Below are 27,920 nucleotides of genomic sequence, written 5' to 3'. Positions count from 1 at the left end.
AACTTCCCTCTTTCCAGAGCTTTTAACAACTAATCTTAATGTGGTTTATTTGATCCTTTTGTGGGGGTTTTTGAAAGGATTTGAAATCAGTCTTAGTAGCAGGTAATTAATTTCTCATATTCATTGATGCAGCAATCTTATGAAATCCTATAGAGTTCTGGAATTGTATAGAAAAAGATTCCCCAAACGGTCGCATACCCTGTGAAATGGTAATGCAACTGGCCACACAACTTGGGCAGCAGGCTTAAAACCAAGGACAACGTTGTTGTCACTGTGCTGTACTAAGAGGGCATCGCCTTTGTTCGTCACCCTATAATGGCGGAGGCCAATTTTTCATCTTTTAGGGCAACATACAAAGCTCCTTCTCTCCCCACAACATAGTTGATTACTACCTTCACAATTCATCAAAACTGATGACTGTATCTCACCCTCCTTTACCACCCCAAACCTACAGGTTTATTTTTAATAGATCAAAATTACAGGCTTTGTTTAACTTTACACAAGCACAGATAATTGTCAAATGTGCTAATTAAGACTAGATGGTGCATTTCTCTCTCCTCAGTTCAGACTGACTTTATTTACTTGTTATGTTTGTGTTTACTGTATATATACATCTGGGCTATACAGCTGTGCCTTTTGACAGTTTTTGGGCAGCTGGTCTGTTGTCCACTCTACATGGAACTTATCTAGAAGTTGAGTCACTGATGCTGCCTTGTCAAAATAGCTTAGCTCTAACAACTTTTAAACTAGTATTTTTTTTCTTGCCTAAAGGATTACTGTCTGGATATTATTTCTTTCACTGTGCATCATCTGTTAGGATAATATTTGCTGACCTAAGAAAGATTTTGTTGGGATATAATATCAAAATTGTCCTCAGAGTTGTTTGAATGATGGACTTCAGAAAGTGAAGCATGAAGAACATGAATGAACAGCCGTTTTATAATTTGATGGGACTGTTCTTAATTATGAGATAGTGAGGCATATAAAAATCTATCTTTAGATATTCTGTCATTTAAAAAAGAAGTTGAGTTGATTTATGTGATAGTAGATTGCTGAAGCTTACCACAGGAAATTTGAGAGCAGTCGAGATTGCTCTTGGATGGATTTCTTGGAGAATGATTTGGAGAAATTTTGGTATGCATTTACCAGTAATATGGGAAAGGACTGAAGTGGTGTACAAAACTTATTTTAGAGAATAAATGCTAGTTTAAAAATATCTTGCAGAACACAGTGTAGGTGCATGGAATAAGCATAATATACATAATGATGGGAAAGGTAAGATACCCTGCTTGCTTTATCAGCATTAATCCTGTCCAAACACAGGAGATGGTTGATTTCTATCTAAATACAGGAGAGTGGTGAAAGAGCTTAATTCTAAGTAGTGCTTGGCACATACATTTTCCAGTGATTTTAATGGGCCTGTGCAGGCTCAGCATTTGTCAGAGATCAGACCTTAAAAGCCCTCCTGTGAGCCACATCTGTGGTCCGATATTTAAGCAAGCTTATTAATACGTTTTGTGAATTATAGTGTGTGTTTAATAGGAATTGTACAACATTAATTGGTGAACAGCAGATTTATTCCAACAGCAGGACTGATATTATAAGTCATCATTAGATAGCTTGGCATTTCTGCAGTGAATAGTTCCAGTAATCCATACTAATCGGTTCTTCGCTCTCCACAGGTGATTTACAGATATATGGATAAATCAGAAGAAAGAGGCAGCTCTGGCCACAAAAGGTTCCTGCAGTGAACACGCACAGGAATCAATTGCCTTTCTGCTAAAATGAGGAGCAGATGTTGTCATGCCCCTCTGCTCCCCTTAAAATGTCTTTGTTTTTCCAGTTGTTTTTTTTTAACCTCAGAAGATGGATAAAGAACATAGTTAAGAAAAAGAGAGCGGCTCTATCAACCCTTTAATGTCCATCTGCTTTGTAGGGATTGTCCTAGGGGTCTGATGTGATTGATTTCAGATCTCTGGTCCAGAACTGCAGTCCAGTAGCATGTGTTTCTTTTCTCTCTCATATGAACAGTAGCTTCCTTCATCTCTGTTAATTACTGGTAGGATTTAAAAGAAGAAAGTTCTATGTGATTTCCTTGTAATCACATCCTTGGCCAGTGCTGCCTAGGATATTTTGCCATTGTACTGACAGATTTGCAGCTACTGTGCAGTGTTGGTAATTTATCCCTTGTGCCACTTGGGACTTGGCGTTGTCAGACCTTGTGCAGGTCTGTTGCTCTCTGCACTTATGTGAGAAAAAAAGAGTCCAAAATAAAGAACACAGTGTTGAGCTAAAGTCAATGGGCCTTCATGTCCAAAAGAGAAATCCAAATTCTTCTCTGGAAACTTCTGGGAACAGTAGAAGTGTCAGGGTCAAAGGTGTGACCAATCTTCCCTGAAGTGCTTTAATGCTGTAGATATGCCCTTCATGTGTGAGGACTGATTCATGGATTTTTCTACTATGTAGAAGAGAAGGATTTTTTTGTTTGGGGGTGTTTTTCTGGCTCTCAACAAAATGGAAGGTGATTTTTCTCACTGTTGTCTCACTCAAAAAAAGAATTTGTATCTTGGAAGCCATTGGTGCTAATCTTGTAACTTTCATTAGGAAAAATTATGAGGATCCTCCTTAGTGATTTTGGTATTGAGAATTTTGGTAGAGAATTTTGGTATTACTATGTGGTTTTAAAAATTACACCTTTTTTGAGAGGCAGCATCTCTGCCTGACCCACCAAAAGGGAACCTGGAATCCTTTCTAAAGAAAACATTAGATTACAGAAAAAAAGGCATTTTCCATGTTTTTAAACAGTTCTTAAGTTAACAGCTCTCCTTATAGGGTTTCAAGAGCACTCTGTCCTCATCAGATAACTATAAGAAAAAAAAAAAAAATCACTGGTGAACTTACGTCCTTATTTTCCTCTCTCTAGTTAAGAGTATCTTTCAGTAATGCTCTTGACAGGGTGTTGTTTTCTTCTTTAATCTTTCCCTTCTTTTTCAGACTACATCTCTTCCCATCCCATACCCCAAAAAATTACACTCAGTTTACTTTGACTCAAAAAATAAAAATGCTTTTATGAAGGATCAGGCTAGACTTGCTGAGCCATCTTCAAATGAAACTGTTAGAAGATCTGCAAAAATTAATCAGTGTTCCTTCAGATATCTAAATTCTAATGTTTTTTGCTTTTTATTGCACCTTTTAAGTATCTTTAGAATAATTTCTTAAAAACAGTAACTCTTATTATTTAGTAATAACTGATTTCTTTCTTCTTTTCTTGATATGGTGTAGCACTTGTTGATCCTTAATTTGAAGAACTGTCTCATTTTAGTAATTATCATTGTTAGTTCTTCACAGATGTTATGTCTTCATGTATTCCTACAGGTGGCCTCTGTAACGTTGTGATGTTTTTTGTGTCCTTTTTATCAGATAGATTTTTTTTTTTTTTTTTTTTTTGTAGTGTTAAAACAGTCTAGAGCCTTAAGAATGCCAGCTCTGATTTTGGGATTATGCAATATTTTCTATCTTTTTGTAAGAGCTTTAGTACAGAAAGCACAGACAACTCTTCTTTATGCCTGCTGCAACATCTTATTGAAAACACCAAACACTCAAGCTTACATACTAAATAATCTGTCATCTGTAACAGTTTCTCTGAGTCTGCTACTTGCTAAGCAGTGCTTTTAAGAATTTTGATATAGCAGCAGCTGCTTTTTCCTACAAAACTTTGCCGTATGTACTCAAAAGGAGGAGAGAATCTGAACTGTTTATCAAAGCCCCAGTTCAGGAAGTGTGGTTTTTATCATTGGGACTTACCAAAATTACCCAGGGGCTCTAGAAGTATGTGAAGTTAAACTCTAACCAAACATGTCTGTGTTCAAGAGGGCCACCTACAGCAAGTCTTCAGGCAGGTCCTGAAGCACCTCGTTTCTTGAAATTTCACATTTCCTGTATTTGTTTCCTGTGGAACCAAAAGTGGGGACTCCCCATTTCAAGAAAGTGCCCAGAAGACCCTCAGCTATGTCTCGGCTTGCTTTTTTTCTGAATGAATTGTTCTGTCCTGTTCACACAGGCAGGTGTAAAGGAAAATCTTTTGGGGGAGGGACTTCTATGCGAAAAGCAACAGAAATACTCATTGTCAATAGCTGGGGAACAAAAGCAGCTTGTCTTGAACTATATATTCATATATTAGGGGCATTAGCTTACCTCAGCAACCATCAGTATTCAGGCAGATACTCCTCCTACCAAAATTGGAGTCTGAATTGCAATACTAGTTGAAGTTTGAAGTACTGTTGAAGTAGCTGTCCAGAGAACTCTGCTTGAACTTCTTTTATGCCGTTATTCTTGTTGGACAAAACTATTGTGAAAACTGAATTCTCAAAAGGCTTCTGTTTGTGCCACTGACTGCAACCCTTGTGATAGGAGATCACTGGACTTTTTTTTTTTCTTAGTGATTTGTTCTTCTTGCTTTCAGTAATCAAAGAAAGGGGAAGGAAACTCTTAACTTCTCACAGCAACTTATACCAGTAAGAAGAATACTCTCTTTTCAGAGACGTACCACATATATGTTGTATAACTATGGGTAGTGTTCATATAGGCACTTTCTGGGCTAGTACTTTCATTATAGATTTTTCTCTGGATCAATATAGCTTATATTGGATAAATCACAGCAGTTTTAGCCTTATCTTAAACAGATTTAAAGAAACCCTCTAAATACCCCATAAATGGTGCCTAATTTTTACCCTACTTTGTTCACACTATGAGCAAGATTTGTCTTGTCAGACCATGACTCTAAGTCCTCATTTTTCTGCTGTGTTGTTCATACAAAAGTTTCACACAGTGCTTTACAAACAGATGAGGTATTCTCTCTCTCCCTTCCTAAATCTTACCCAACTGTACTTTGTTAGGCCACATACTGAGTTGAAAAAGAAATTGGGAGCTCTTGGGCACAGAAACACTTCTCAGGTCTGAAACACCAAGGTTTTATTTCAAATTTGAAGGGGAGCTTGCATGTCCCACAGCTTATCTTCCAATATATTAATTAGTCTAGTAAAAGATTTTTCTCTCCTTTGCAAGCCTTGCCCTGGCTCTGTCTTCATTTGTAGACCATCATATCTGCAGGAAATTACTGATGGTTATTTGTCATGCAGTAGTTACTCTGTGTGCAGCAGTTTACACAGCATGTAGTGAGTATTTAGCCTATGGTTGTTAAAGATTTATTCAAAAGTATTGTTAAAAATGTATTCAATTTCTCACTTTTAAAAATTTTCTTCTACAGGGTCTGTCCTTTATATGTTGTCAGTCCCAAATGCAGGGCGCCTACTTAAATCAACTGCTTGGGAGCATCATTCAACAGTATTTTGGACGATTTCTCCCTTCTTCTCCGACTGCACTTGGAGCCGGACAGCATCCTATGCTGACTGCCTTATGTACTTCCATTACAGCCCCCCAGATGCTCCGTCTAAGGAAGACCACTCTGCATGTCATAAAGTAAGGACCAGTGAAGTAAAAACCATCGCTTACTCAGATTTCAAAAATAGCTAATGAGAAAGGGAATGCCACTGTTTTCTTCTCAGTAACTGATAGTTTGGCTGTGGGAAGAGCCGGTAAGTTGCTGGGCAGGGAGCAAAGGAAAGACAACATGTATAGAGCAGAAGAGTAAAGTTGGGAAGATCTGGTGGCTAATAAGAGAGTCACTGAGGATGGAGGTCCTAGACTATAAGAAAAAAATATCACATGGGGCCACATGAAAAGCAAGTATTTTTCTAGAAAAATTGCACTCCGACATGCATCATCGTATGTTTGTGTCTCAGGCTGTATTAGGGTCACAGACTCGTAGTGTTGCCACAGTTACCTGCGCATGGGAGGCCTTGTTGCTCTGTAAGTGTCAGGGTATAAGTAAGTGTGCCAGCTACCTAGGGAAAAGGAAAATTTGGGGTGTGGGAAGAGGAAGACGGAGAGGTAGAAGCAAGGAGAGAGTACTTGTTCACTGTGCTGTCTCTACTTGCACGATGTCAACAGCAGCTATAGATGCTGGGTCTCTGCTGCTGAAAAGCCAAAGCATTGTTTTATGTACTGCAGAATAGGGAGCAATCTGTACTTTTTGTCTAGGTTGGGAGAGGAATTAACCCCCCTCAAATATAACGGGATTGCTTATATCTAAGGTAATTGTATTTTTCTGTGTTAAAAGAGTATGTGTACATGTTGATTGAGAGAATTTTAGTGTTGATTTTAAGTAAATATTACAGGCAATCCTGTAAGTAAAGCCTGTATTATCACATACTGAAGGAGTGAATTAAGATTTCATAGTCTGATTTCTGACATGTTTTTAACTTACGAATACTCAATCATCTTAAATTTATTTGTGAATGTGTGCATGCGTGTGTGAATTTTAAGATTGATAGTGGAAAGTAAGTTCTGAAAGTATAGTGGCACTTGGTGACTTGTAAGACATGAAAAAGTTCCTTAGTGATCTGGGAAGAATATCTTAGAACTGAGCAGCAGTCTGATTTGCAAACTGTTTTGTGGTCAGGAAGCAGTCAGTCAGTCTTTACATAAATACATACAGAGATCGCTAGCCATTTTGACATATGAAAGAAAGTGAATATCTTGCTGCTGCACAGAGGAAACCGAACCACATGATCAGGGGTGTATTACCCAGGTCAAAGAACTGGTTTAGTGGAAGAGCACCTCCAAAAAAAAATCAGTGTGAAATTTTCATTGTAAATTAATGGGATAGAAGATTTCAGAGTTGCTAATATTAAAGTGAGTAAGACCACACGATAGAAGGAATATAGAAGTAAAGTGTTACAACTTTCATTTGCCAAGCTATACCAGTGCCCTGAAGCTGTGCAATGAAATATCCAGATCTCTGAAAGTCAGATTTCATTTGAAAGTTGTAGAAGCACGCCTTAGTAAGTTTTTAACAAGGATGGTAGTTCTTAGTTGATGCGTTGCTCAGTAAACATGGATGCCTCTTTTGGGTAGCTAATGGTACCTAATATTAAATACCTAAAAAGTTATTTTGCAGCTTTTGAGAGTGCTCTTGCTAACTGATGATTAAATGCTATGTTCTTCTTACTGGCACTTTTCTGTCCCGAATACTCCCATTGAAACTTACTGTCTTCAGGCTCCAGTAAAGTCATTTGTAATGTCAAATGAACAGTAGTTCAGATTTTTATATCCTTTTCTGGAAAAATAACCTATCAAGCCATTCAAATTGGAACATTCGGTGTGCGTGATGTCAAAATTTGCTCTTGCTGCAGATCGACAGGTCACCTTTTATGTTTGTAACAAATTTTATACTGGACATGATTGTGTTAATTGCGATGGAGCAAAAGCAGACATTGGCTGCCCCGCTACAACATACTGTTGACAAAAATAAAATAACAGTACCAGTATAAAAGCAGAGCTGTTATAACAAGTTGGATTGTGAGTTGACAAAAGCACATAAAGCTAAATAAAGTAATTGAACAACCGTTGTATTTTGGATCTTGGTTTAGGGTCTTAGAGTCTTGATTCCTCCATTTTTTTTTCAGTTATTTTATGAAGCTGCCTTCATATTTTAACTTTTATAGTCACACTTTGGTTTTTAACTATAATTATGATAGCTGCTATTTCTCACTTCCCTCAACAGAAGAGTCAGAAGGCATCACTGTCCTCTGATAAATTGGGAGTCTTTTCTAAGACTAAGACAAATAGAAGCCATTAGTTGAGCCTAGATGAAGATAGAAATCTATGTAATAGGCCTCCTGCTGAAATATCACAAAGTTATTTTAAGGTGTATGGTGCTTGCATTGAATGGAAAAAACCAAATTATAGACTCTCTTTTGGTTTGCTTTGTCTTCCTAGTGAAAACTACATGCAGTTCAAAGGTAATGCTCCACCTCCTCGCTTGGCCTCAGTTCTTGCTTTCATTCTTGAAGTACTTCAGAGAACCCAGAGCACTGAACTGTGTGACATTGACTTAGTTCTCCCAGCCGTGTTGAAATGCATGGTGTTGGTTAATGAGCTACAAGGTGAGCTGCTTGTTTGCTTTAAATACATCTCTGTAAGATTTTTGTACTGCTGAGCATCTTTCATCCCAGTATTTAAGACTCTTAGATGAGGTGAATGAGATACTTTGGCCAGATAAACTGGACAAGCTTTCTTTTTTCATTAACTCGTCTGGGGTTTCTGTCTCCAAGAGGCAGAGAAGTCCTGCCTCGTTTTGCTCTCTAATGAACTAATGATCAACTTCTCAGGAATCTAAAGAGCATTTCCTTTCTCCCCATCCTTGCCATCTCATTTCTCCCAAACTTGGAAACTGTGGAAGTTTTCTTGCACCTAAAGGTTTGAGACCAAATAAGACTAGCGTATGTTCTCCCCATAGAGGCATTATAAATGGATTAAAAGCAGCATGTTGCTCTCTGTAGGCATCTTTGAGTCTTCTTTCTTCTTTTAGCATGCTTTGTTTGGTAGTGAGAACTTCTTTATTTTTAGCTTCTTAAAAAATGAAGCACTCTGTTCACCCCACAGTTGTATAATGAATGTGTGCATAAGCTCAAAATTTCCACTTCTTGCTGCCAGTAGAGGCATTAAGCAAAATGGGGATTCACCTATGACTTCTCCTGGGAATTCTGTCTAATAAAGTACTTTTTGATTCTGCTCTATAAAAGTTTCAAGGACAAGATATGCTTAGGAAATTAGCCAAATCGTCACACACCTTTCTTCCCCCTTTTGCCATCATAGCCATATCTGCCTGAAGCTGAAAGGACTTGCTTTGCAATGTGCTGTGGAGTAGAATGAGCTGAATGCTCCAGCTCACTGCCTGCCTAGGCAGGGCCCCACCACACTTGTGTAGAAAAGTCCTGGCAGCCCAGTTCCACCTTTATACACGAAGAGCTGTATCTTGCAACTTGGAATATTTATTTGGAAACAATTAAGGGGAAGAAAATAGTGGGGTTTGTGGGTTTGGGTTTATTCTGCCCCTTAAAAAAAGAGGTAGGGTGGAATTCAGAACAATACCCACCACTGAAAGCAAGGAGTAGATCTATATAGCTTTGGGCAGGGTATAATGCTATGACTGCTTTTCTTTAATTCAAATAGGAATGATTAAAGAATACAAACAGAACTTAAATAAAATCTCTATTTCCACTAAGTGTGTGTCTCTTTCTTTGATTTGACTTAAAGAGACCATAGCGTCCTTAAAAATCTGTATGTTTAAAGGATAATGGTAGTGAAAATAAGACTTTTGCATAAATCTGTGATTCATTCTGTTCTTTATAGCCAATCTAACTAACTGCTCTCACAGTCATTTCCCTTGCATCAAAGTAAGATAAAACCATTTTTTTCTCATTTAAAAATTGTAGTCTTCATGAAGGACATTCTCCAGATGGTCAGTTCAAGAGCTCTGTGTGAATCTTGTGATTTTTCTTTTACAGTTAAAAAAATATCTACAGACATCGTACAGTACATGGTAGAAGGCTGCCAAGCAGGGTCAGGAGGAGAACTTGCCACCCAGCTGACTTCTGTATTTAGGTAACCAGAAAATATGCCAATTGGCAGTGAAGCTACTGCAAGCCAATTGACAGCAAACATGTTTTTTTTTAAATAACTGATTATCCTTAACATACTGCATTATCACTTGTTTATGGTATTTAAATAATGGTGCTTTTGGCACTGGTTTTAAACATAGCTTGGCCAAAAAGCCAGAGCAAGATAAGTAGAAGAGCGAAACGTACCTGCTTTCTGCTGGATTAGGTACTGTTTTGAAAGGTGTATAATAGAGAGGTATGTTGCTGCTGCAATGGGAAAAACTGCTCATGAATGGGGATGGTCAGTGTTAGGTACTGTGAAAGATGTGCATGCCTGATTTGAAGCATATATAATGAAGAGCAAATCCTCATACAAGAAGCTTAGCTTCTTTTTTGTTTGATTGATTTGATTTTGTGGCAAATAAATAATAGCTTATTATAATGTAAATTATACTTATTTCATACCTCTGCAAAATGAATCCTATTTCTCACCTGGATACAGTAGAAGAGCTGCATGAGCTGAGACCTGAAGACATTTTGCAAACCTAGGCACTGGTGCTGTGTTGGGTCATGTCTAGGTGAAGGCTCCAGAGGGACTCACTGAAATAAGAATGGATGTCTGTGGGCATGCCAGTCTCCCAGTATGTGATATATCACGTTCATGGGCTGTTTCATCCCTAGGGTGTTACTTCTGATTCGAATGTAATCTGTGATCTTAAAAGGCCTCAAACCCTCAGGAAGACAAATGGGTACGCTTCCATCCAGTGGTCTGCCCTGCTTAAGGTCCAGTGGAGCTTTATAAGAAATGCTAACATTATTTCTGCAGAATTGAATCGATATCTCTTGTTGTGCTGGTCTTTTTTTTTTTAATTATTATTTTTTATTAAATAATACATACACATTTTCATTTTGCATTCAGGCACATTACAAAGTGCAGTGCTCTGGAACAAGTCAGCCCTGGTGAAACAGCAGCAGAATCTGACAATTATTTGCTCGAAAATAAACATGTCGGATTTTTAGCATTAGCCTTCAAAAGCATGGCTTCGTTTGGAGAAAGTATTCCATGTAGAGTATTTCAGTGTAACAATATGAAAATTGCCATGCAGCCAGATTGCTTGTTCTGATTAGACTCTTCAGTTGTTCTTGGCATGTTCTCTGCATCTAGTTTTGACCTTGCATTAAATGCCTCTGTGTCCCCCTCAGGCAGTTTATCCAGGACTATACTGCCGTGTATGATCACCGGGTTTTCAGCATACTAGAAACAGTGGCAGTCTTGGATCAGACGTTAGTTACCAGCCTGATTCCCACAATCACACAGTCTCTGAAGGATTCGGAGCACAAACAAGGTCTTGGAAGGAATGCTGCACAGAGGTTTGATTTTTATTTAATATTGTTTTTTGACAATGAGCAGTAAGGTTTATTCTCTTGAAAGAAAGCAATGTCAGACAGCAGCACAGATACTAAAAAATGAGTGATTTTTAAGCGTGTTCAGCTAGAAATCTCCCTTTGCTCAGGCTTTTCATGGTTTTAAGCCATCTATATTTGCTAAATATTTTCAGAGATGTTTTGACACTAGGGCTCCAGACCCCAGTAGAATTTATGTGAAGCTGGGTTGCCTCTGCTCACTACACTCTATGATGTTCCAAAACAGAATAAAGAAGAATTCCTGCCCCAAAGAATGTTCCTGTCAGTCCCTGTTTTAAAGGACTATATGGGTCATATCTAAAATTACGATATAATCAGGTATGATCTGAGTGAGATGCTTGGAAAAGAAATACCCATGGCTTCATTTCAAGAGGTCTCTCATAACACAAACATAGGAGAGTAGTGGGCATCCAGAAAAGGCTGGCCACCTCTCCCCACTAGGCACAGCAGACTTGCACTTCCTCCCTTTGCCCCCAAGAACTGAGGACAGAAATATTTGACTTGTGAATCCATCTAGCATTAGGAGGAGCTGTCACACGAGGTGAGCAGCTCCACGCAGACGCACAGCGTCTCAGCGCACAGATGCAGCTGTGAACTTTCAGCATCTGTATAAATGCTCTTACAAAACTCCAGGACACTCTGCCCAGTGTGGCACCTGAGCCAGAAGGGCTTCTCCTGGCAGTTGTGCTCACTGGAAGGCTGGCCCTTGACCCGCGTGTGGGTCCGGGCAAGGAACTGGCCTCAGCATTTGCATTAATTCAGGTACTGGCGCTACTCCACGGGTAGGATCCTAGTCGCGCCTCAGGCTGGAGAAGTTTTGAGGTGCGTGTCGGCAGGGCCATGGCTATAAACACCCAAAAGACAGAGTTGTACAAGAATGTAACTCTTGAGACAGTAAAGGGTATTCATTTTCCATTTCACGAAAAATATATTTAACTCATTTATAGTTATATTATTCACTTTTTATTATCCTCTACCAACAAATGCATTTGCTTTTATTTAAGGGAATTCATCCAAGGTCAGACTGAAGTACCATTATGTGCAGGATTTTCAAACTATTTGGTTTTGATCTTTTGATAATATATTTCATAGCCAATTTTCTTTTTTTTTTTTTTTGTACTGTTAATAAGGTACAATTCATCCCTTTACCTAAAAAATATGGAAAAAAAAAGCAGGTTGGTTGAGCTTCCTGAAATACATGCTAGGAGATTACTGAAGAGCTAAATTTCTTTTAGCCTCATCACTTAATGTATATATTACCTAATCTGTTGTTGATGTTTTGTACTAATAATTTGTATTTAGAATGTATTCCATTACCCAGCAGTCTAAGGTGATCCCTGAACATTTTATTGTAAGAACACTAATAACTGATTTTCTCTCTTCAGTCCTGGCCACTAAATAACATTATATTAACATATTCTGTGCAATTATTGTAGACCTTAAACTGCAAGCATATATATATATATATAACAGGAACGAAGTTCAGAAGTTGCATTAGATGCTTATACTGGTGATGTCAGTGTTATTATTGCAAGGAACTAGTATGAAAACTGCAGTTTTGTTTGCACAAGTTAATATTTCATGAAAAAGATATATAATTAGAATAAAAAGATATATAATTAGAATAGACCTAAATGTCAGAGGCAGTACTTTAACAAAATTTATATTGTGTGGGTTGGAGAGGATTAGAATGAACATCAAGTGAAAAGTCTTGCCAATGCATACGTACTCTTCTGGAAAACCCACTTACGTGACAGTCCCTTTCTGACCTCCAGGTTTATTTTGAAACAGTCACTGCCCTTTGTTGAGGATGATGGTCTAAATCAGTGTGAGTGCCAGTCTGCACCCTAGTGCCAGTGGCTCACATCACTGTGCTGTAGCATGAGTCACAGACAGATTTCTTATGCAGAAATCGGATAGCAAACATGATGAAGTCTGAATGCCAATCATCTCATCTAAGCCTTGGAAACTTCATGTTTTAAAATAAAAAAAAAAAACAAACCACATCTATTTCACAGCATTTTACTAAACAAGTAGACTTCTAAGCATCTTCGCTACTACACTTGTAGCCATAAACAATGCAATCCTTATTCTTCTTCCAACCTGGCCATGCTAAAAATTCAGAGCAAACAAAGCAGTTGAATAGATGGGGGTGGGTGGGAGGGGAGGAAAGTTACTATGTTTTAATATCCCAATATGTAAACAATGTGTTTGGGAATTACGTGCTTTTACTCCTAGGATGTGTGAGATTGAGATTGTTTAAGTAACATGTTACATTCTTTTGTTTTTTCCAACAGAGAAGCCTATAAAAGACTCTTATCTCACCTCACAGAGGCTGGACAAAATGAGATACAAAAACTGGAAAACGAGACAGGTTAGCAGTGTGCTGGTGATTAATCGTTTCCTCTTGAATGTTCTGACACTGTCGATACCTAAAACTGCACTCTATAACACACTAGCCAAGTTCTTTTTCTTTACAATGACAATACATTTATCAATTTTGTTTTGTTATGTATTATTTTTAATAATTTCTGTGGTATTTGAGCATTGTCATGCATCTGAAGAGTAACTCTCAATATACTGTCAAATGGCGATTGAAAGATACAGCAAATTTATTACATGTTAAAATGTCTATGTGAGCAGAACCTGTGTTGCAACATACGAGGTAGGATTTCAAAGAATCAGGAATTTCAGAACTCAATTCACATTGAGTGAGACCCGACCCTCTTAACTTTTGAAAATCTTATTCAGTATGGTCTTATGAAAATCATAACTTTGTAATTTCTAATTTATTATTTTAGTAGAATGGGAAAAACCTGTGATCTCTAGTACTGAATGTGTTGAATGCACTAGGAGTTGTGTCAGTGTGGTAGAGCTAGCAGTTGTTAACAGGGCTTGTGTATATGTTGCACAAAATGTATATAGCTGTCTTAACCTTCCACCTGTATTAAAACATTAAAGTTTTTCAGATTCTAGTGTAAAATCTCTTCTGTTGTCTTTGTGGGTAATACAAGAAAAGGCAGGTTCAGATTGCCTGTTCTCTTCCTTTTCAATAGTATGTTCTTAAAATTAACCCATAATTTCCAGTGATCCCATGATCTTTTTATTAGTCATGATACTGTTAATTATCCATTTAACAGACTAGGTGTAAATGGTATGAGAAAAAAGAAGAGAGGACAGACTTCTAAAGAAAATACTCATTTGGGGAATTTATTTCATTTGATCATAGGCTAGTAATTATTCCTGTTTGCCTGAAAAGTTGGATCTTTCAAATATTTTGCTGTGTTATGGATTAGCTTTTGGGTCTTTCCAGGACAGGCCTAGCTCTGTAACTTTTTCTACATTTTTTTCCTAAAGTTCCCAGGAAACTTTCATTAATGGCTGTGGTATTCACATTTTCACTTCCCTCAATAACCTGTATTTCTGCAGCTACTTACTGGACTTTGGGAGTGGTAAGTTTGCCCTTAATGGCAACACTGCTGAACAGGCTTCTTACTTTTAAAGTTATTCAAATTTTAACTTTACAATATTAATGGGAATGAAAGATTATTTTTGTGTCTAATAGCTCCACAAAAATCCCTGAAATCTTGTTCAGAGCAGCTTCTCTTTCATTTCAGTAATCTTATCAAGTCGAACTAGATAATCTTTTTGCCTAAATCTGCTATTGTTACTTCAGATAATGCAGTAACTAAAAGCCTGTTTAGGCTACTTAATAGTGCAGAACATGGAGGTTCTTTTCATTATGAAAGTGACTTATTGAACTTGCATTGTAGCTTCTTGTAAGCTTCTGTACCTGGGCGGAGTTTTTTTCATCTCAGGAGGATTGTGCTTCTAAAAAGCTTTTTTAAAAAATAAATTAAAAAAAATAAAAACCTCTCCAAGAGAGATTAATAGAAATTTGAGTCCTACCACACAGATTACAGAACAGATGTCTGACTGTAGTATTGCTTCCTGAAAGTAAAACCTTTGACTCTTAAAGGATAGAGCAGATATTATAACAAAACATAAACTGATGTGTTTAGTAGGTTGTTAAAGATATATTTAATACTATCTGTAGTGGTTGAAAGTTTCTGAAAAAGCAACAGGGCTTTATGTAAATGCGTAGCAGCTCCTGGTGCATGATAAGCTAGTTTAAACAGTTTGGAAATTACCCTCCTTCTCTGTCAAGTTAATGCGAACAGAAATAAAGCATTTTGCATTGTATTCCTCAACCACTGCCAAATGGACAATATGGTTGGGTCTAATTATTTGGTATGGACATTTGCAGATACGACTGACAGTTCTGATAATATTAATGAGATGAAGGCTTGAAGAGTGCTAGTCTAGACTGACTTACCAAGTATACACCAAAACAATCCAAAACAAGTTAGGTGGAAAGAAGAAAGTGCTGATTTTAAGTACAATATAGAAAAAGTAAAGACTGAAAACCACCACAAACAAAAATAATTATGTCTTATTAGGTGCTATCTGTATAAAGGTGTGGTGGTTTAACCCCAGCCAGCAACTAAGCCCCACACAGCCGCTCGCTCACTCCCCTGCCCCCATGGCATTGGGGGAGAGAATCAGAAGGGTAAAAGTGAGAAAACTCGTGGACTGAGATAAAGACAGTGTAATAGGTAAAGCAAAAGCCGCACACGCAAGCAAAACAAGGAATTCATTCCCCACTTCCCATGGGCAGGCAGGTGTTCAGCCATCTCCAGGACAGCAGGGCTCCATCACGCCTAATGGTGACTTGGAAAGACAAACGCCATCACTCTGAACATTCCCCCCTTCCCTCTTCTATCCCAGCTGTATATGCTGAGCATGACGTCCTATGGTCTGGGATACCCCTCAGGTCAGTCAGGGTCAGGTGTCCCGGCTGTGTCCCCTCCCAACTCCTTGTGCCCCCCAGCCTCCTCGCTGGTGGGGTGGGGTGAGAAGCAGAACAGCCCTTGGCTCTGTGCAAGCACTGCTCAGCAGCAACAAAAACATCTCTGTGTTATCAACACTGTTACCAGCACAAATCCAGAACATAGCTCCATACCAGCTACTATGAAGAAAATTAACTCTATCCAAGCCAAAACCAGCACAAAAGGCTATTCAGGACACTGAATATTATTTAAATTAAACCTTTCTCTATTATTTTACATATGAACACTGCTACAGAGACACAGCAGTGGTCTGAGTTAGAAGTTAGGTCAGATGTGGTGCACTAAAGCCACACTGCAGGTGAGTGTGTTGGCTGCACTAACATGTGCCCTCTCCAGACAGACAGCTTTGTTTTGGCCCAGTTTGGGTCTGAACATCAGCATAAAGTAATAGCCTGATTTTGCCTTTTATAAGATCCTCCTTTGGCCTGCATTTTTGTAGCAGTAGGGCAGCATTGTACTTCTTGGAAGGGAAGGGTCTCTCACAGTATGTTTAAAAATAACATTGCTTGCAAAGGGGGACATTTACTGCGCTTTAACTTTCATAATTGAGGCTGAAAAGATCCTGAAAAAAAGTTATAGCTAAAGTTCCTACTGAAATTCAGAGAAACTTCAACATACGCACCTAGGCTTAGTCCTCCTCCTCTTCTATGTAAGAAAAATTGGTTGTATTAAGCCATTTTGAACACTGATTAATTATTCTCACTACAGGATCATCATACGTCCATAGAGTTATAACAAAATATTAAACCTCAGTAAGCTTTTTCCTTCCTCAAGACTCTTGCATGGTCCACACCCAATATCTCCTTTCATTTAGAAATGCTAATACAGTTAACAGGAGCCCTGGTTAAGTACAGCAGGCATCAGCCTCGTGAGCATTTTCAATGCTGATCTCACTGGCCAGAAGACTGTTCCAGGATACAAGTGGGTAGAGGACTACTATGCCCTTTTCTTTTTGCAATATATAGAATTGAGAGCTGAATAAAAGTGTTTCATATTTTCCCTAGTCCAGAATTCAGGATACTGATCACCTCTGACCCATTATCATCCTTGTGATATCAAACAGATGTCCAGCACATCATAAACAATGGCAGGGAGAGGGAAGTCTGGCTTATCTTTCCTTTAGTAACCTTAAAATGATAACTGAAAAAAAGACACCTTCTGTTCAAAATTCACATGCAACTTCCATTAGTTCCACAATGCTGTCCCTCTATTTTATAAGAATTTCCCATTTGTTATTGTTATTAAAGAGCAGGAACATGGTAATTTAAATTACTCCTTGCTTTCATTTTCAATGACAAAAAAAAAATAGAGGGGGGAAAGCACTTGTTTCAATAAAAGAGCTTCAGAAATAGAAAAATTTATGCCTTTTATGCTGGAATAGAGCAGCAGACCTATGGAAAGAATAAGGTTCTGCATATCTGTTGTAATTGCACAGAAGAGGAGCTGCCAATAGCATATACTACTTACAGAGTCATTTAAGGAACTTTGATAACTGTCCACCTAAATGCAATGTATTTCCCTCAGGAAACAGAAAAGAGGTTTTATTGTGCTCTGTTTTTCCTTCTTTCAGTAGCTTCTGAAAATTATGTATGCATGGGTATTTTCGGTTTAATCATATTTTATAATTTTTAACTATTACTTAAAACTCAAATTCAGTGTAATCAGCCCATCTGTTAGCAATGGTTATAAAATTATGTTGAAGATTAAAAATCTGATGCGGTGTCAATATGTCCTAGCATAATTAAGCTTGTTTTATGATGAATGACTAGGATATGGCTTTTGTCTACTTCAACGGCTTTAAAATGGTAAACCTTTTGTAGACTTATTGTACAAAATGTGAAGGTATGTATAGAACAACAAAAAAAATTAAAAACTCTAATCCTGTATTCATGGATGTGGTGGCTTTACAGGCCTTGGGAAATGCCAGCAGAGTAACTCCACGTCACAACCAAATTCACTGCATTTTTCATTCCATCAAACACTATCTTGGATCTACTCTCCTCCCTGTAGAATGTCACCCAAACAGGCATTAAAAATGCAAGTTTGCTAAATTAATTATTTGTTTTAGAAAGGGCCAACATGACCTGCATGGGCAGTGGTGGAAAAATTAGCACAGCATTCACTTATGTGAATTCAGGGTATTGCTAAAAATACTTACTCTGTTCTTCAGGACTTGCAGCACTGCAACATAGCCTAATCTACCCGCAGTAAGAGTTAACATTTTGAGCATTTTAATTCTGGCATTACTGTGAAACAGCTATATATAATCATCTCTATTGGAAAACCATTCTTTATGTGGACACTTTTTATCCCTCTAAAACGTGTCCTTGGGAAAAAAAAAAAAAAAAGCCTGTTTTGCAAAATTAAAACTGTATAAGCCCTTTATATAGTCTATGTGCTAAACTTCCTGCAAAGTCTTCCTCCCCTACAAACTGCCTGCAGATGAAGTGTTTTAACCTTGCCCTCTTAATTTATTCTACATTCTAATTTTCAATAAACAGATGCCGCCTCTTTTCGCGCTTGTTTCCACATTGTTCCACATTCTGCCTGTGTTGTTTCTGCATGTGTGAATATTCAATTATCTATTTCTCCATGATTCTGCAACTGATGTACTAAATGTCTGTACAGGTTTGGGGGAGGGTAACAGGGGAAGGCAAAACTTGGAGGAAAAAGAGTTACAGAAGTTTGAACCATTCTGAGAGTCAGATACTTTCCCTGAAAGCTGCGAAGTTAAGACAATCATAAGCCACAACTAGAAATGCAAGGATTACAAAACCACTAGTGCACAGAAGCAGAATTGCTGCACACTGGCTCGTAACACATAAGTATTTCTTTGGTCACCACTTGGGTGTGAAATGCTCAATAGAGACCAAAGGGGCAGAGGCAGCTGTCGGTGCTGCTGCTTCTGGAAATTGTGTCTTTTTTGGATAAAAAGCACAAAGCAGCTGCTTGAATGCCACTGTGGTTATTTATAGCTAAGAAGAGCTGATAACACGTCTTAGGACTCAAAGGTGAATCACGGAATCATACAATCGTTTAGGTTGGAAAAGACCTTTAAGATCATCGAGTCCAACCGTCAACCATGCCCACTAAACCATGTCCTGAAGTGCCTTGTCTACGCGCTTTCCGAAAACCTCCAGGATGGTGACTCCACCACTTCCCTGGGCAGTCTGTTCCAATGCCTGACAACCCTTTCAGTAAAGAAATGTTTCCTAAGGTCCGATCTAAACCTCCCCTGCCACAACTTGAGGCCATTTCCTCTTGTCCTATCACCAGCCACCTGACAGGAGAGACCAGCACCTACTATGTATGAAGTATGCTGTATAAAGGATGAAATATATATATACTGAAGTATGCTTTATAAAGGATGAAATATTACTCTTTATGGGAATGGCCCAAAAAAGGAGATCACAGGACAGGCATAAAAGTGCAAAGGCTTTTCAGTACAGGTCTCAAGACCCTGTGGCCCAAAAGCCTAGCTGCAGCTATAAGTAGCTTTAATCTGTAAATCTAAGGAATTCAGGGCAGAGAACTGCACCAGCTTCCAAACTCAACAGTTTGCAGCAGCAGTTACATTATTCACTTGTGTAAGGATACCTCTTTTCTGAAGCACTAGTGACTTCTTACCAGTTGCAGCCTGTGCCATTAGCTTGTACATTCCCAGCTGGGAGCCCGAGCGACTTGCGTCAGCAGCTGCTGTCACACTGCACTGATGTGACACTAGTGACAGAACTATCAAGTGTGGACATCTTTAAGGCTCTGTGGAAAAACTGAGCTGAACTGCATTTCAGAGGTACGTACCAAAACCGGTAGGCTGGGTAGGGACAAAGGTTGGGTTCAGAGGTTTATGTTTGCCAAAAATGGTACAAAATGTAGAACAGCAGAGGTGGATCTGGAGCTCGCACACGGGAGCCTGCAACTGGTGCAGTTTCAGAAGCCAGGGACACCGAATGGAAACACGGCAGAGCAAGGACGTGCTGATTCAGAAGCTTCAGCTCACCGGGCAGCCTTGGCTCTCCCCCAGCCCCTTCCTCCCTAGCAGAGAGCCCTCAGCCAGAGCAGAACCACTGCTGGCACCAGCATGCTCTCTGCCTACTCTTGCATCAACACCCTTCTCTTTTCTCACCTGGCAATAAATCACTGGGTTTTGCTCACCTGGCAAGGGCTATGTGGCATTTTCTGACTTCAGGTGCAGCAAAGCACCCCATCTGTCCTGTAGGTCCTGCAACAAAAGCAGAAAGAGCCAGATAGGGAAGTGTGGCACAAAAACTTAGGGGCTAAGAGGTTGCTGTGAAAGACTTCTCTGTAATCAGTGGAGCCTGATGATTGAGAGCCAGAGCAGAATCCTGACACTAACAGGAGCATATGTGTTGTCCTGAGGCTCTGTGGCTGTGGTACCCTTAACCAATTTAATGCAATTGCACAGCTGTTTAGAACTGCTATTCACCAGTACAGACAATTGGTGATAACAACCGGAACAGTAAAAGCGTCAAAAGGGCAGAACAAACATGATAAATAACTTTCTTGCCATAGACTCTTGCCTTTCAGTTCTTGAACCAAGAGGCACATGCTGCTTGCACAAGGAAGCTGCCCTCGCCGCTTCTCAAACCCAGGCCTCTGTCACAGCTTGCTCCTGCCGCCACTCAACAGTCTGCCAGACCCATCGTAATCCCTCCCCTTGCTCTTCAGAAGGAGCGATTTAGAAATTATTTCATAGCTACAGCTGTCATAAGCTATGAGGCCTAGGAGTAAAAGCCTCAAAACTAAGTTGAGACATACAAAATCTACTTTGCACTACTGTCTGGAAGTGCACTGGGCTTTACAAAGGCCGAGAAATTAATTCTCCCACCACCTGCAAAATAGGAAGTATCTGTCAGTTCTGCACCCAGTGCGAAAGCAGATCACTCACCTGGTGTGGTACCTCCCGGATGAGGCTCAAAGCCCCAAGGCTCTCTACACACACGTTTCGATTACTTTATCCACTCTCTTCTTGAAAATGAGACATGTAGTATGTCTGTGTCCCTGCGAGTCACACATAAGTAGAACTTCAAATACTTGCCAGGCTTGGGCCCTGCAGCCCATGCAGGGCAACAGTTGAATTTTTGAAGTATAAATGGCCTGTTAGGAGAGCTGGCCCTTGCATGCTGATTTCCAGGGGATCAAAGGAATTCAAACAAACAAAACAAATCCTGATGTACAGCCTATACAGCTCCCGTGCAGTTAAAGTACTGCCTGGATGTAGGCTTGCTTTCTGTGCAGAGGGAGACATGGTTAGCGCTCAAGTTAGTGTGCTGGGCAAAGACCGCACATCTGCAGCTCTGCTCTATGCACCGAGAGTGAGAAAGCTCAGCAAAAAAACCCCACAAAACTTTCTAACCTGAAAATTACTGGAAAAGGAAAGGTGATGTTCCATGAGCACACTGCCCAGCTGGAGACAGAAATGGTGATAAAGTTCACCTTCCTGTATCACTAACCAGACCCTTAAAAGATTCATTTCATTTGGAAACATCATTCACTGGACAAATTCAAGCCCGTTCCTGTCCAGCAAGCGCAGGCTATTGCTGCAGCATATTCTGCACATGGCATTTGCATGAGCATCAGCAGGAATTTCATAGGCCTGCTCAGATAGCACGGTGGCAGGGAACAGATCAGTAGGTAAAGCAGAGAAGTGCATAGTACCCATAAATCATAAATAGAGAAAGATTTAATTACATGCTTGGTTAATATTTACAAACATTAAAGTTGTTGTTAGATATGTAAATAAAACACAGAAATAAGACAGGGGCTGCAGTAGCCAAGCAAAGCCAAAATATAACATGTTAGAGTATTTATTGTGAACTGGCATATGCCTGGAGTACGGAATGGAGACACACTATATAAACTGAAAGAATAAATAAATAAATATTGACATTGTTCTACACCTGTTTAGCCTCTGGAGACCAGTGATTTGTGGGACCATATGTTGGACAAAATGAGACTGTTCATTGATAATTGTAAATGTGGTGACCCCTTGCAAACTGGATATTAAAAATATTAAGTAAATGGCACATTTTAATTATACAGTAAAGAGGCTGTTCTCCACCATTAAAAGACTGCAGCTGTCAGGAAGAATTGATCATATGACAGAAGGTAACATTTATTTGATAGTAGACCTTGGTAAATGACATCCCAAATGATCTTCAGATCCTCAGACAAACACATTGAGTTCAGACTTGGGTTTAACCATGAGGTTTCAGTGTCTTTGTCTTTCAGCTGAGACAATTTTTATCTGTTCCTCATATACTATAGGGCTTGCTTGTTTTAATCTGCCTTGCAGTATTTAAATTTCAAATGAAGTATTATTAAATGAGAAACTGTAAACGATGGAGTTTGGAATTAGAAGTCAATACATTTGTTATTCTTTTTGCCAAAGGTATTGAGTAAGTTGCATAATTGCCACAGTATTATATCATCTTTGTCAACATAAACAGAGCTTTCTATGGGCTTTGAAAGTGCCATTGGTGAACAACTGAACGTGCAGGCTCCATAGAGCAGCAGCCCAGGAGGAGCAGTGAGCATTCACAATGCCTTACGAAGTTGCATAAGGAAATGAAGTAGAGACAAGTAGCGAGTAGTCACCAGCAGAAATGCCAAATGCTGTCATGTGTCTGCTTCTACATCTGAGGCAGAGGAGAGAAACTGCAGACAGTTTTTGTAGCTTCCTTCCTGCCTATTGTGATCCGACTTTAAGACAAATGTGTGAAGGTAAAGCAGCAGCCTGCGTGGATTGATTCTTCTCACTGATCCAGAGAAACCCTTCTATACACAGGGTTTGATTTTTTCCCCCCCTCCGATTTTATGAAGTGCACATTCCTTGTCTCACATCGTGCCGATCCTGTGGTGAGGCACTTGCAGCGTCTGAAGGTTAGGGCACGTGAAATAAGGAGCTGGAAGAAAGCATGCTGCTATTCCATTGGAAGCAAAGGGGAGTGTAGGCCCATAGAATACCTCTTCCTTCCCTTCCTTGCTAACATCCAGCACCTGCGGGGCAAAGCGTACAAAATATTTCAGGGATCACGGAAGAAAGCTGAAACAAATTTGCTGGCACACACCGCATATATGAACTATTAATCCCAACAGAACGGTAGTTTCAGATCATTTTTGGATTGTATTGATGGGTCTGGTGATCTATTGCTGTCCTCATTACCCAAATCTTATGCTAGCTCAGGCACTTGGTAGCAGACAGCGACATTGGATCCTGCCTCCTGACAGCAGAACGTGCAGCCCTGGAAGTAGTGTATGCTGCACAGAAGTGCTACTGTTACCACAGAGTATGGATTGTTTGTCAGCTTGGTGCTGTATGGGGAGCAAGGGAGCTCTGTGGAAGCTGGAAAGGCCAAATAAATTAATGACTTAAAGAAAATGAAGATATATGGAAAAAGTGCATTTTTTTTCTTCCAAAGAAGAGCACAAGCTCAAATCTGCTGAATTTGAAGATAAAAGGGTTAGTTTTGCTGGTTAAAGCCAGGCACACTGCCAACAACTGAGAAGGGGCAGCACATGCAGCCCTGCCAAAGCACTCATTATACTTCTTTTGCCTTTAACGTGGGGACTGTCTCAGGCAGGCTGCCAGTTCACGACCAGTTTGGGGATGTGGACAAATGTCCATTTAAGAAAGCAAGATCCCAGGATCATTTTCACTTATCACTAAGCAGTATTTAAAGCCAGGTGCAATACTGCAAAGTACCTGCTGGTTATAGATGAGCGTGTTGGTGGAGTAGAGCCACCACCTTGATATTGTGCTATTACTCCATCTGAAGCACTGTGTGACAGCTAGTGTTATTGAAGCCAGTTTGAATGACTTTTTCCAATAACAATTGTTAGGTATAGTATCCAACAACTTAGTAAAACACAATTATACTGTGACCAGGACATGGTTTTAACTGCTTATCTTGCACGATCTATTCTTTACAAACTCATGCTAATGTGTTCATTATAAGACCAGCAGCTTGACATCTAATACATTCCCTTCTTATGCTAAGTCTAACTTCTAGTCTTATGGGACAGTTTGAAGGTGAAATCCTAACATCCAAAAAGTTGGAAGCTAATGAAAATGTTGTTTATCAACAAAAGTGCAGAAACTGAGATGTAAACAAGTTTCTGTCTGTAACTGCCCAGCTGGTCACAAAGCGTTGGCTGCGATGCAGATTTTCTTCACTCAGAAACATGCAGAAAGATAAGAATTCCTAATTTCTGTACAGGAATACCTGAAAGCCATGGATCTGCAGGAAAGCTACTCTTATACAAGATGAGAGAGCAGAAGAGTTTGTTGGACAACCTATTGCCTACAGCAGGGCTCGAAAAACTTCCATTCAAGCTTTGAAGCAGTAAGCGCTAGAGCAGGTTGCAGGCTGACTGAACTTTGTCAAAGAACAGCTCGTTAAGTCTGGCTGCTCTTCAGAAAGACAACTTGGAGAGGGGGGGGAAAAAAAAAGTCACAAGACAGGCTGAAAAATTGTTAGCCCATGCCTCATCATCCATTTCTGCAACCCTTTTACTGTTGAATTTGATTGTGTTAACCTGAGAATATATACCCATTATTTTAGCCAAACCTTGCCAAAGGAGAGACTCCTCAACCCTGTTTTACTAGAATATCTTAGAAGAATTGCATCTGTTGGCTCATCTGGAAATATTTTTAATATCCACAGTACTTCCTCTCTGTGTTTATGCAGGTTCAGTGGCTGCATAAGAAATATCCTTAATCTCTCCACTTCACATGCATTTTCCTTTTTGAATAACCTCTGTGCAAAATGTATCCTTGCAAAATTATTGGAAAAGACTTTAGAAGAAACCTAAATCACTCACCTGGATACATGCCAAAGGCTCATTTGTCCAAATTGAATAGCCACCAACCAAATATATTCTACCATTGTGGACGGCAACTCCAGACTCATTTTGACCTGAAGCAAAAAAGGAAATAGAACCCACTTTCAGTGTTTAATTAACCCTTTTAACACCGAATGTTGGAATTCTGTAATAGGATGCAAATGCACCTGGCAGTAACTTGACTGTTTCAGAATTCAGAACATGTGAGAGTGAAGATGAAGCATGAGGGCTGTTCTTTGCTCTCCACAGGAGCCCTGTACGGTGCTGTCCAGAGAGATACCCCAGAAGAGCAATAAACTGAGGCTGTGCAGGGGACCGTCTGCTGTCTCCTCAATGGCACAGGTTTTTGTACATGTGTATTTCATAGGTGATAGGCAAGCTCCTCACCTGCCTCTCGGCTACTGTCACACATGAACATCCAAATAGACACGTAGGCCAAGAGAGCTGAAGGCTCCTCACGTTCTGCCCACAACTGTTCGTCTTCCCGTTCCTCCAGGTACAAGTATGGCAAAAGTTGCAGAAGCTGCTGTGCAAGCTCATCCCCATAGCAATGGTCTCCTGAACAAGTTTGGAAGTTCTGAAGGATAAATACAGCCTCAAAAAAACTGCACTATACAGTGCAACAGGCACATTTACTGCCAGTTGCAGAGATGCAAAGAAAGGCTTAGATGGCTTCTTAAGGTGCAGGTTGTGGAAACAACCCACCAGGTCATATCTGAGGAGAGGCTACTCTCTCACAGCATTTAGTGGTATAGGGTCAGCTCCAGAATGAGGGTGCCTGCGGTGCCAGCGCTTTTGCAGTTGCAAATCAGATTACGTCCTTCTCAAAGACTGTCAATTCCTCCAGATAATAAAATGAAATAATTAACTGGAGAGCAAAAGGGGTATGAAGAACTCGTTCTGTTTAACAACGTGTAGCTCGTTTTTAATCTATGACTCTCTCCCCAGTGTCCACAAAGTACTCCAGTGACCTGACTCAAAACCCAAGCAACTCTCCTCCAGATCCCAGAGATTAATAAACCCAATGCAATATCTTAAAGAACAAAGCTGCCACTAGACCAGCTTTTAATCCTACCAGGAGGAAAAAGACATAAGGCGACTGCCTTAATTGTCAGATGTTCATTTCTCTGACCTGGTGTTTCTAGCTATCCAGAGCTTCTAGTTAAGCTCCTACATCCTTTGTATCCTTTTCAGTGCAGATCTCAGAAATCAATGCAACGCCAAATGGAAAAGGATGAAAAGTGAGGTAGGCTCAGTTCTAGAACTCCTATAGCAGTCTGCGCTGAAACTTTCTGACAGCCAGTACTGTTACTAATTGAGCTCCAAGTCTGCTGCACAAGAGGACAGCCCCAATATTAATGCTGTCCTGTCCTGGAAATCCATCCTTTTCTGCAAAGCCACTACTGTTGGTGCTACTCTGAGAATGTGTCACATGCCTGTCTATTCCAGGGATTTGAGGGGGTGGTAAATCTGGGAATTGTATCAGGTGGCGGTGAAATTTGGTGGACTGGGTGCTGGGGACAGCAAGTTGCAGTGATTTGCAAGTTGCTACTGTAACAGTTCTTCCTAATGACAGTCAAGAAGAACTTTACAGATCCTGTAGCTACCTGAGCTGCTCAACTCATCCCTGACTTGACAGAATTCCAACAAAGACACCTCCTTTCAGGTAATTTATTAAGATGATACTGTCTAGGAATAAGTGACCGTTAATGGATTTCAGTGAAATCTTTGCCCTGTAATGCCAGCAGAAAGCACTATGAAACGATGTTGTTATGGTAGAGACACATCTGCATATTCTACACTCAAACCGGGAGCTAAATCTATCACTGCAGGCAAGCTTCTGGAGAATCAAAAATAAGTACTGGTAATACTATGACAAATTATTTTTGATTGCTTAATTAAGTTAAGTTTATGTGCACCTTCTTAAAATTTAGTCTACAATGTCCTAAAACAAATGTTTTGTAGAACGCGATGCCAGAACAGGAATCAAAAGTGTCTTCCTGGCCAACGATGGTCCCTAAATTGGAAGCAATTGCAGCAAAGTCATGGAGTTCCACACACTAAAGGCATCTAAAGGGAAAAGAATCGATGTTTTATTTTAATAGTAGCAAGTTTCCCCTTTTGGTGCACAATACTCACCTGTCAACATGTTGAAGCTGCAACGCGTCCATTGGTCAGCGTCTATGCTGTAGGAGTCTATGTGCCGGACCAGGATCCGATCGTTGTTGTAGTCGAGATCGTTCCCACCTAACACGTAAAGTTTCCTTTGGACAGCAGCCATGGAGTGATACACTCTCCTCTGCAACATTGGGCTACGGCTTAACCACTTATTCTGGAAGGAGAAAGAGAGAACTTGTCTCAGCACTGCTCAAAGACATACCTATATTAGTAGTACAATAATAGCAGCATGTTACTGGTGTTCTCCTTACCCTTGCCAGAAATTACAAGTATATATACTCGTGTCGTTCATATGTTAAACATGCATGTTGGTTATAACACTGACTAGACATACCGGACTTTCAACACGTGGTTTACAGTTCTCACATTTAGATTCATTAATTTAATAGTATTTCTTGTTCTGTATTTTCTCCAGTTTAGCTCATCAGGTCTCAAAGCTTTTTTTCTTTATAATTCAGTAGCAAATCCTCCTTAAGCAAGACTATTAGATGTCTGCTTTGTATCAAGTGCTAAAATTATCCGTACCAGCTAGCTCTGTTAGGAGAGAAGAGGGATACTTCCACGTTTCGTCATTCAGAAGCTTATTCGATCTTATCCTTGGGCAATGAAGCAATAGGAAAAACTAATTTCCTAAAGAATCTTCTCAAATGATACATGTATTTGGTTTAATGCTAACCCTTTATTTGTGGGCACTTACAAAGTAACGTCCTTTTGCATATTTTTCTTCCTGGTTAGCAATGTTCAAGAATTCTACCTGTTCAGGGGAGGGGCAAGAGGACACGGAAGAAGAGGGATTAAAGCACAGTATTTTAAACCTAAGAAAACAATCGCTCCTGCTACGCTTACCAAATCAAACAACCTGGCAATGGATGAGATTAATTTAAGTGGAGGAAGTTAAAATCTGTGAGGAAATTCTTTGCGTTACATGTGCTACCGCTTGCGGGAACTCAAGAGCCTCTAATACTACTGCCTTTTAACCTCCACAATATATAGCTATACATTTCAATGCGTAATAGTTGAATATTAGGCATTAATGTTT

The 27,920-nt window shown here is 39.6% G+C and overlaps 2 protein-coding genes and 1 long non-coding RNA gene across 10 annotated transcripts in view; 1 reads left to right on the top strand and 2 right to left on the bottom strand.

Annotated features, from left to right (window-relative positions):
- The window catches only part of MMS22L (MMS22 like, DNA repair protein), a 99,181-nt gene extending 84,024 nt beyond the window's left edge, over window positions 1–15,157 (top strand). Inside the window, exons 21-25 of one of the 2 annotated variants that reach the window (XM_069804910.1) lie at window positions 5,267–5,478; window positions 7,840–8,006; window positions 9,411–9,507; window positions 10,707–10,874; window positions 13,226–15,157. In XM_069804910.1, coding sequence (XP_069661011.1) covers window positions 5,267–5,478; window positions 7,840–8,006; window positions 9,411–9,507; window positions 10,707–10,874; window positions 13,226–13,307 — 726 coding nt within the window. In that variant the 3' untranslated portion in view covers window positions 13,308–15,157. The remainder of the gene's footprint in view (window positions 1–5,266; window positions 5,479–7,839; window positions 8,007–9,410; window positions 9,508–10,706; window positions 10,875–13,225) is intronic. The other variant, XM_069804909.1, reaches the window with a different exon arrangement.
- Window positions 1–27,920, bottom strand: part of LOC138689559 (uncharacterized) — a 217,290-nt gene that overhangs the window by 17,040 nt on the left and 172,330 nt on the right. The window lies entirely within an intron of this gene.
- The window catches only part of KLHL32 (kelch like family member 32), a 122,600-nt gene continuing 116,204 nt past the window's right edge, over window positions 21,525–27,920 (bottom strand). For 4 of the 6 annotated variants that reach the window (XM_069804903.1, XM_069804904.1, XM_069804907.1 and 1 more), the window contains 3 exons: window positions 26,843–27,035; window positions 24,683–24,777; window positions 21,525–22,858 (listed from right to left, as the gene is read on the bottom strand). In XM_069804903.1, the coding sequence (XP_069661004.1) occupies window positions 22,697–22,858; window positions 24,683–24,777; window positions 26,843–27,035 (450 nt within the window). In that variant the 3' untranslated portion in view covers window positions 21,525–22,696. Of the gene's footprint in view, window positions 22,859–24,682; window positions 24,778–26,842; window positions 27,036–27,920 lie in introns of those variants that run through there. The other 2 variants (XR_011328430.1, XR_011328429.1) reach the window with 1 other exon arrangement.

This window comes from Haliaeetus albicilla, chromosome 17 (genome assembly GCF_947461875.1).
Source record: "Haliaeetus albicilla chromosome 17, bHalAlb1.1, whole genome shotgun sequence".
In the NCBI taxonomy this organism is placed as follows: domain Eukaryota; kingdom Metazoa; phylum Chordata; class Aves; order Accipitriformes; family Accipitridae; genus Haliaeetus; species Haliaeetus albicilla.
Note: the sequence above shows the minus strand (reverse complement) of the source record. Positions and strands in the feature narration are given on the sequence as shown.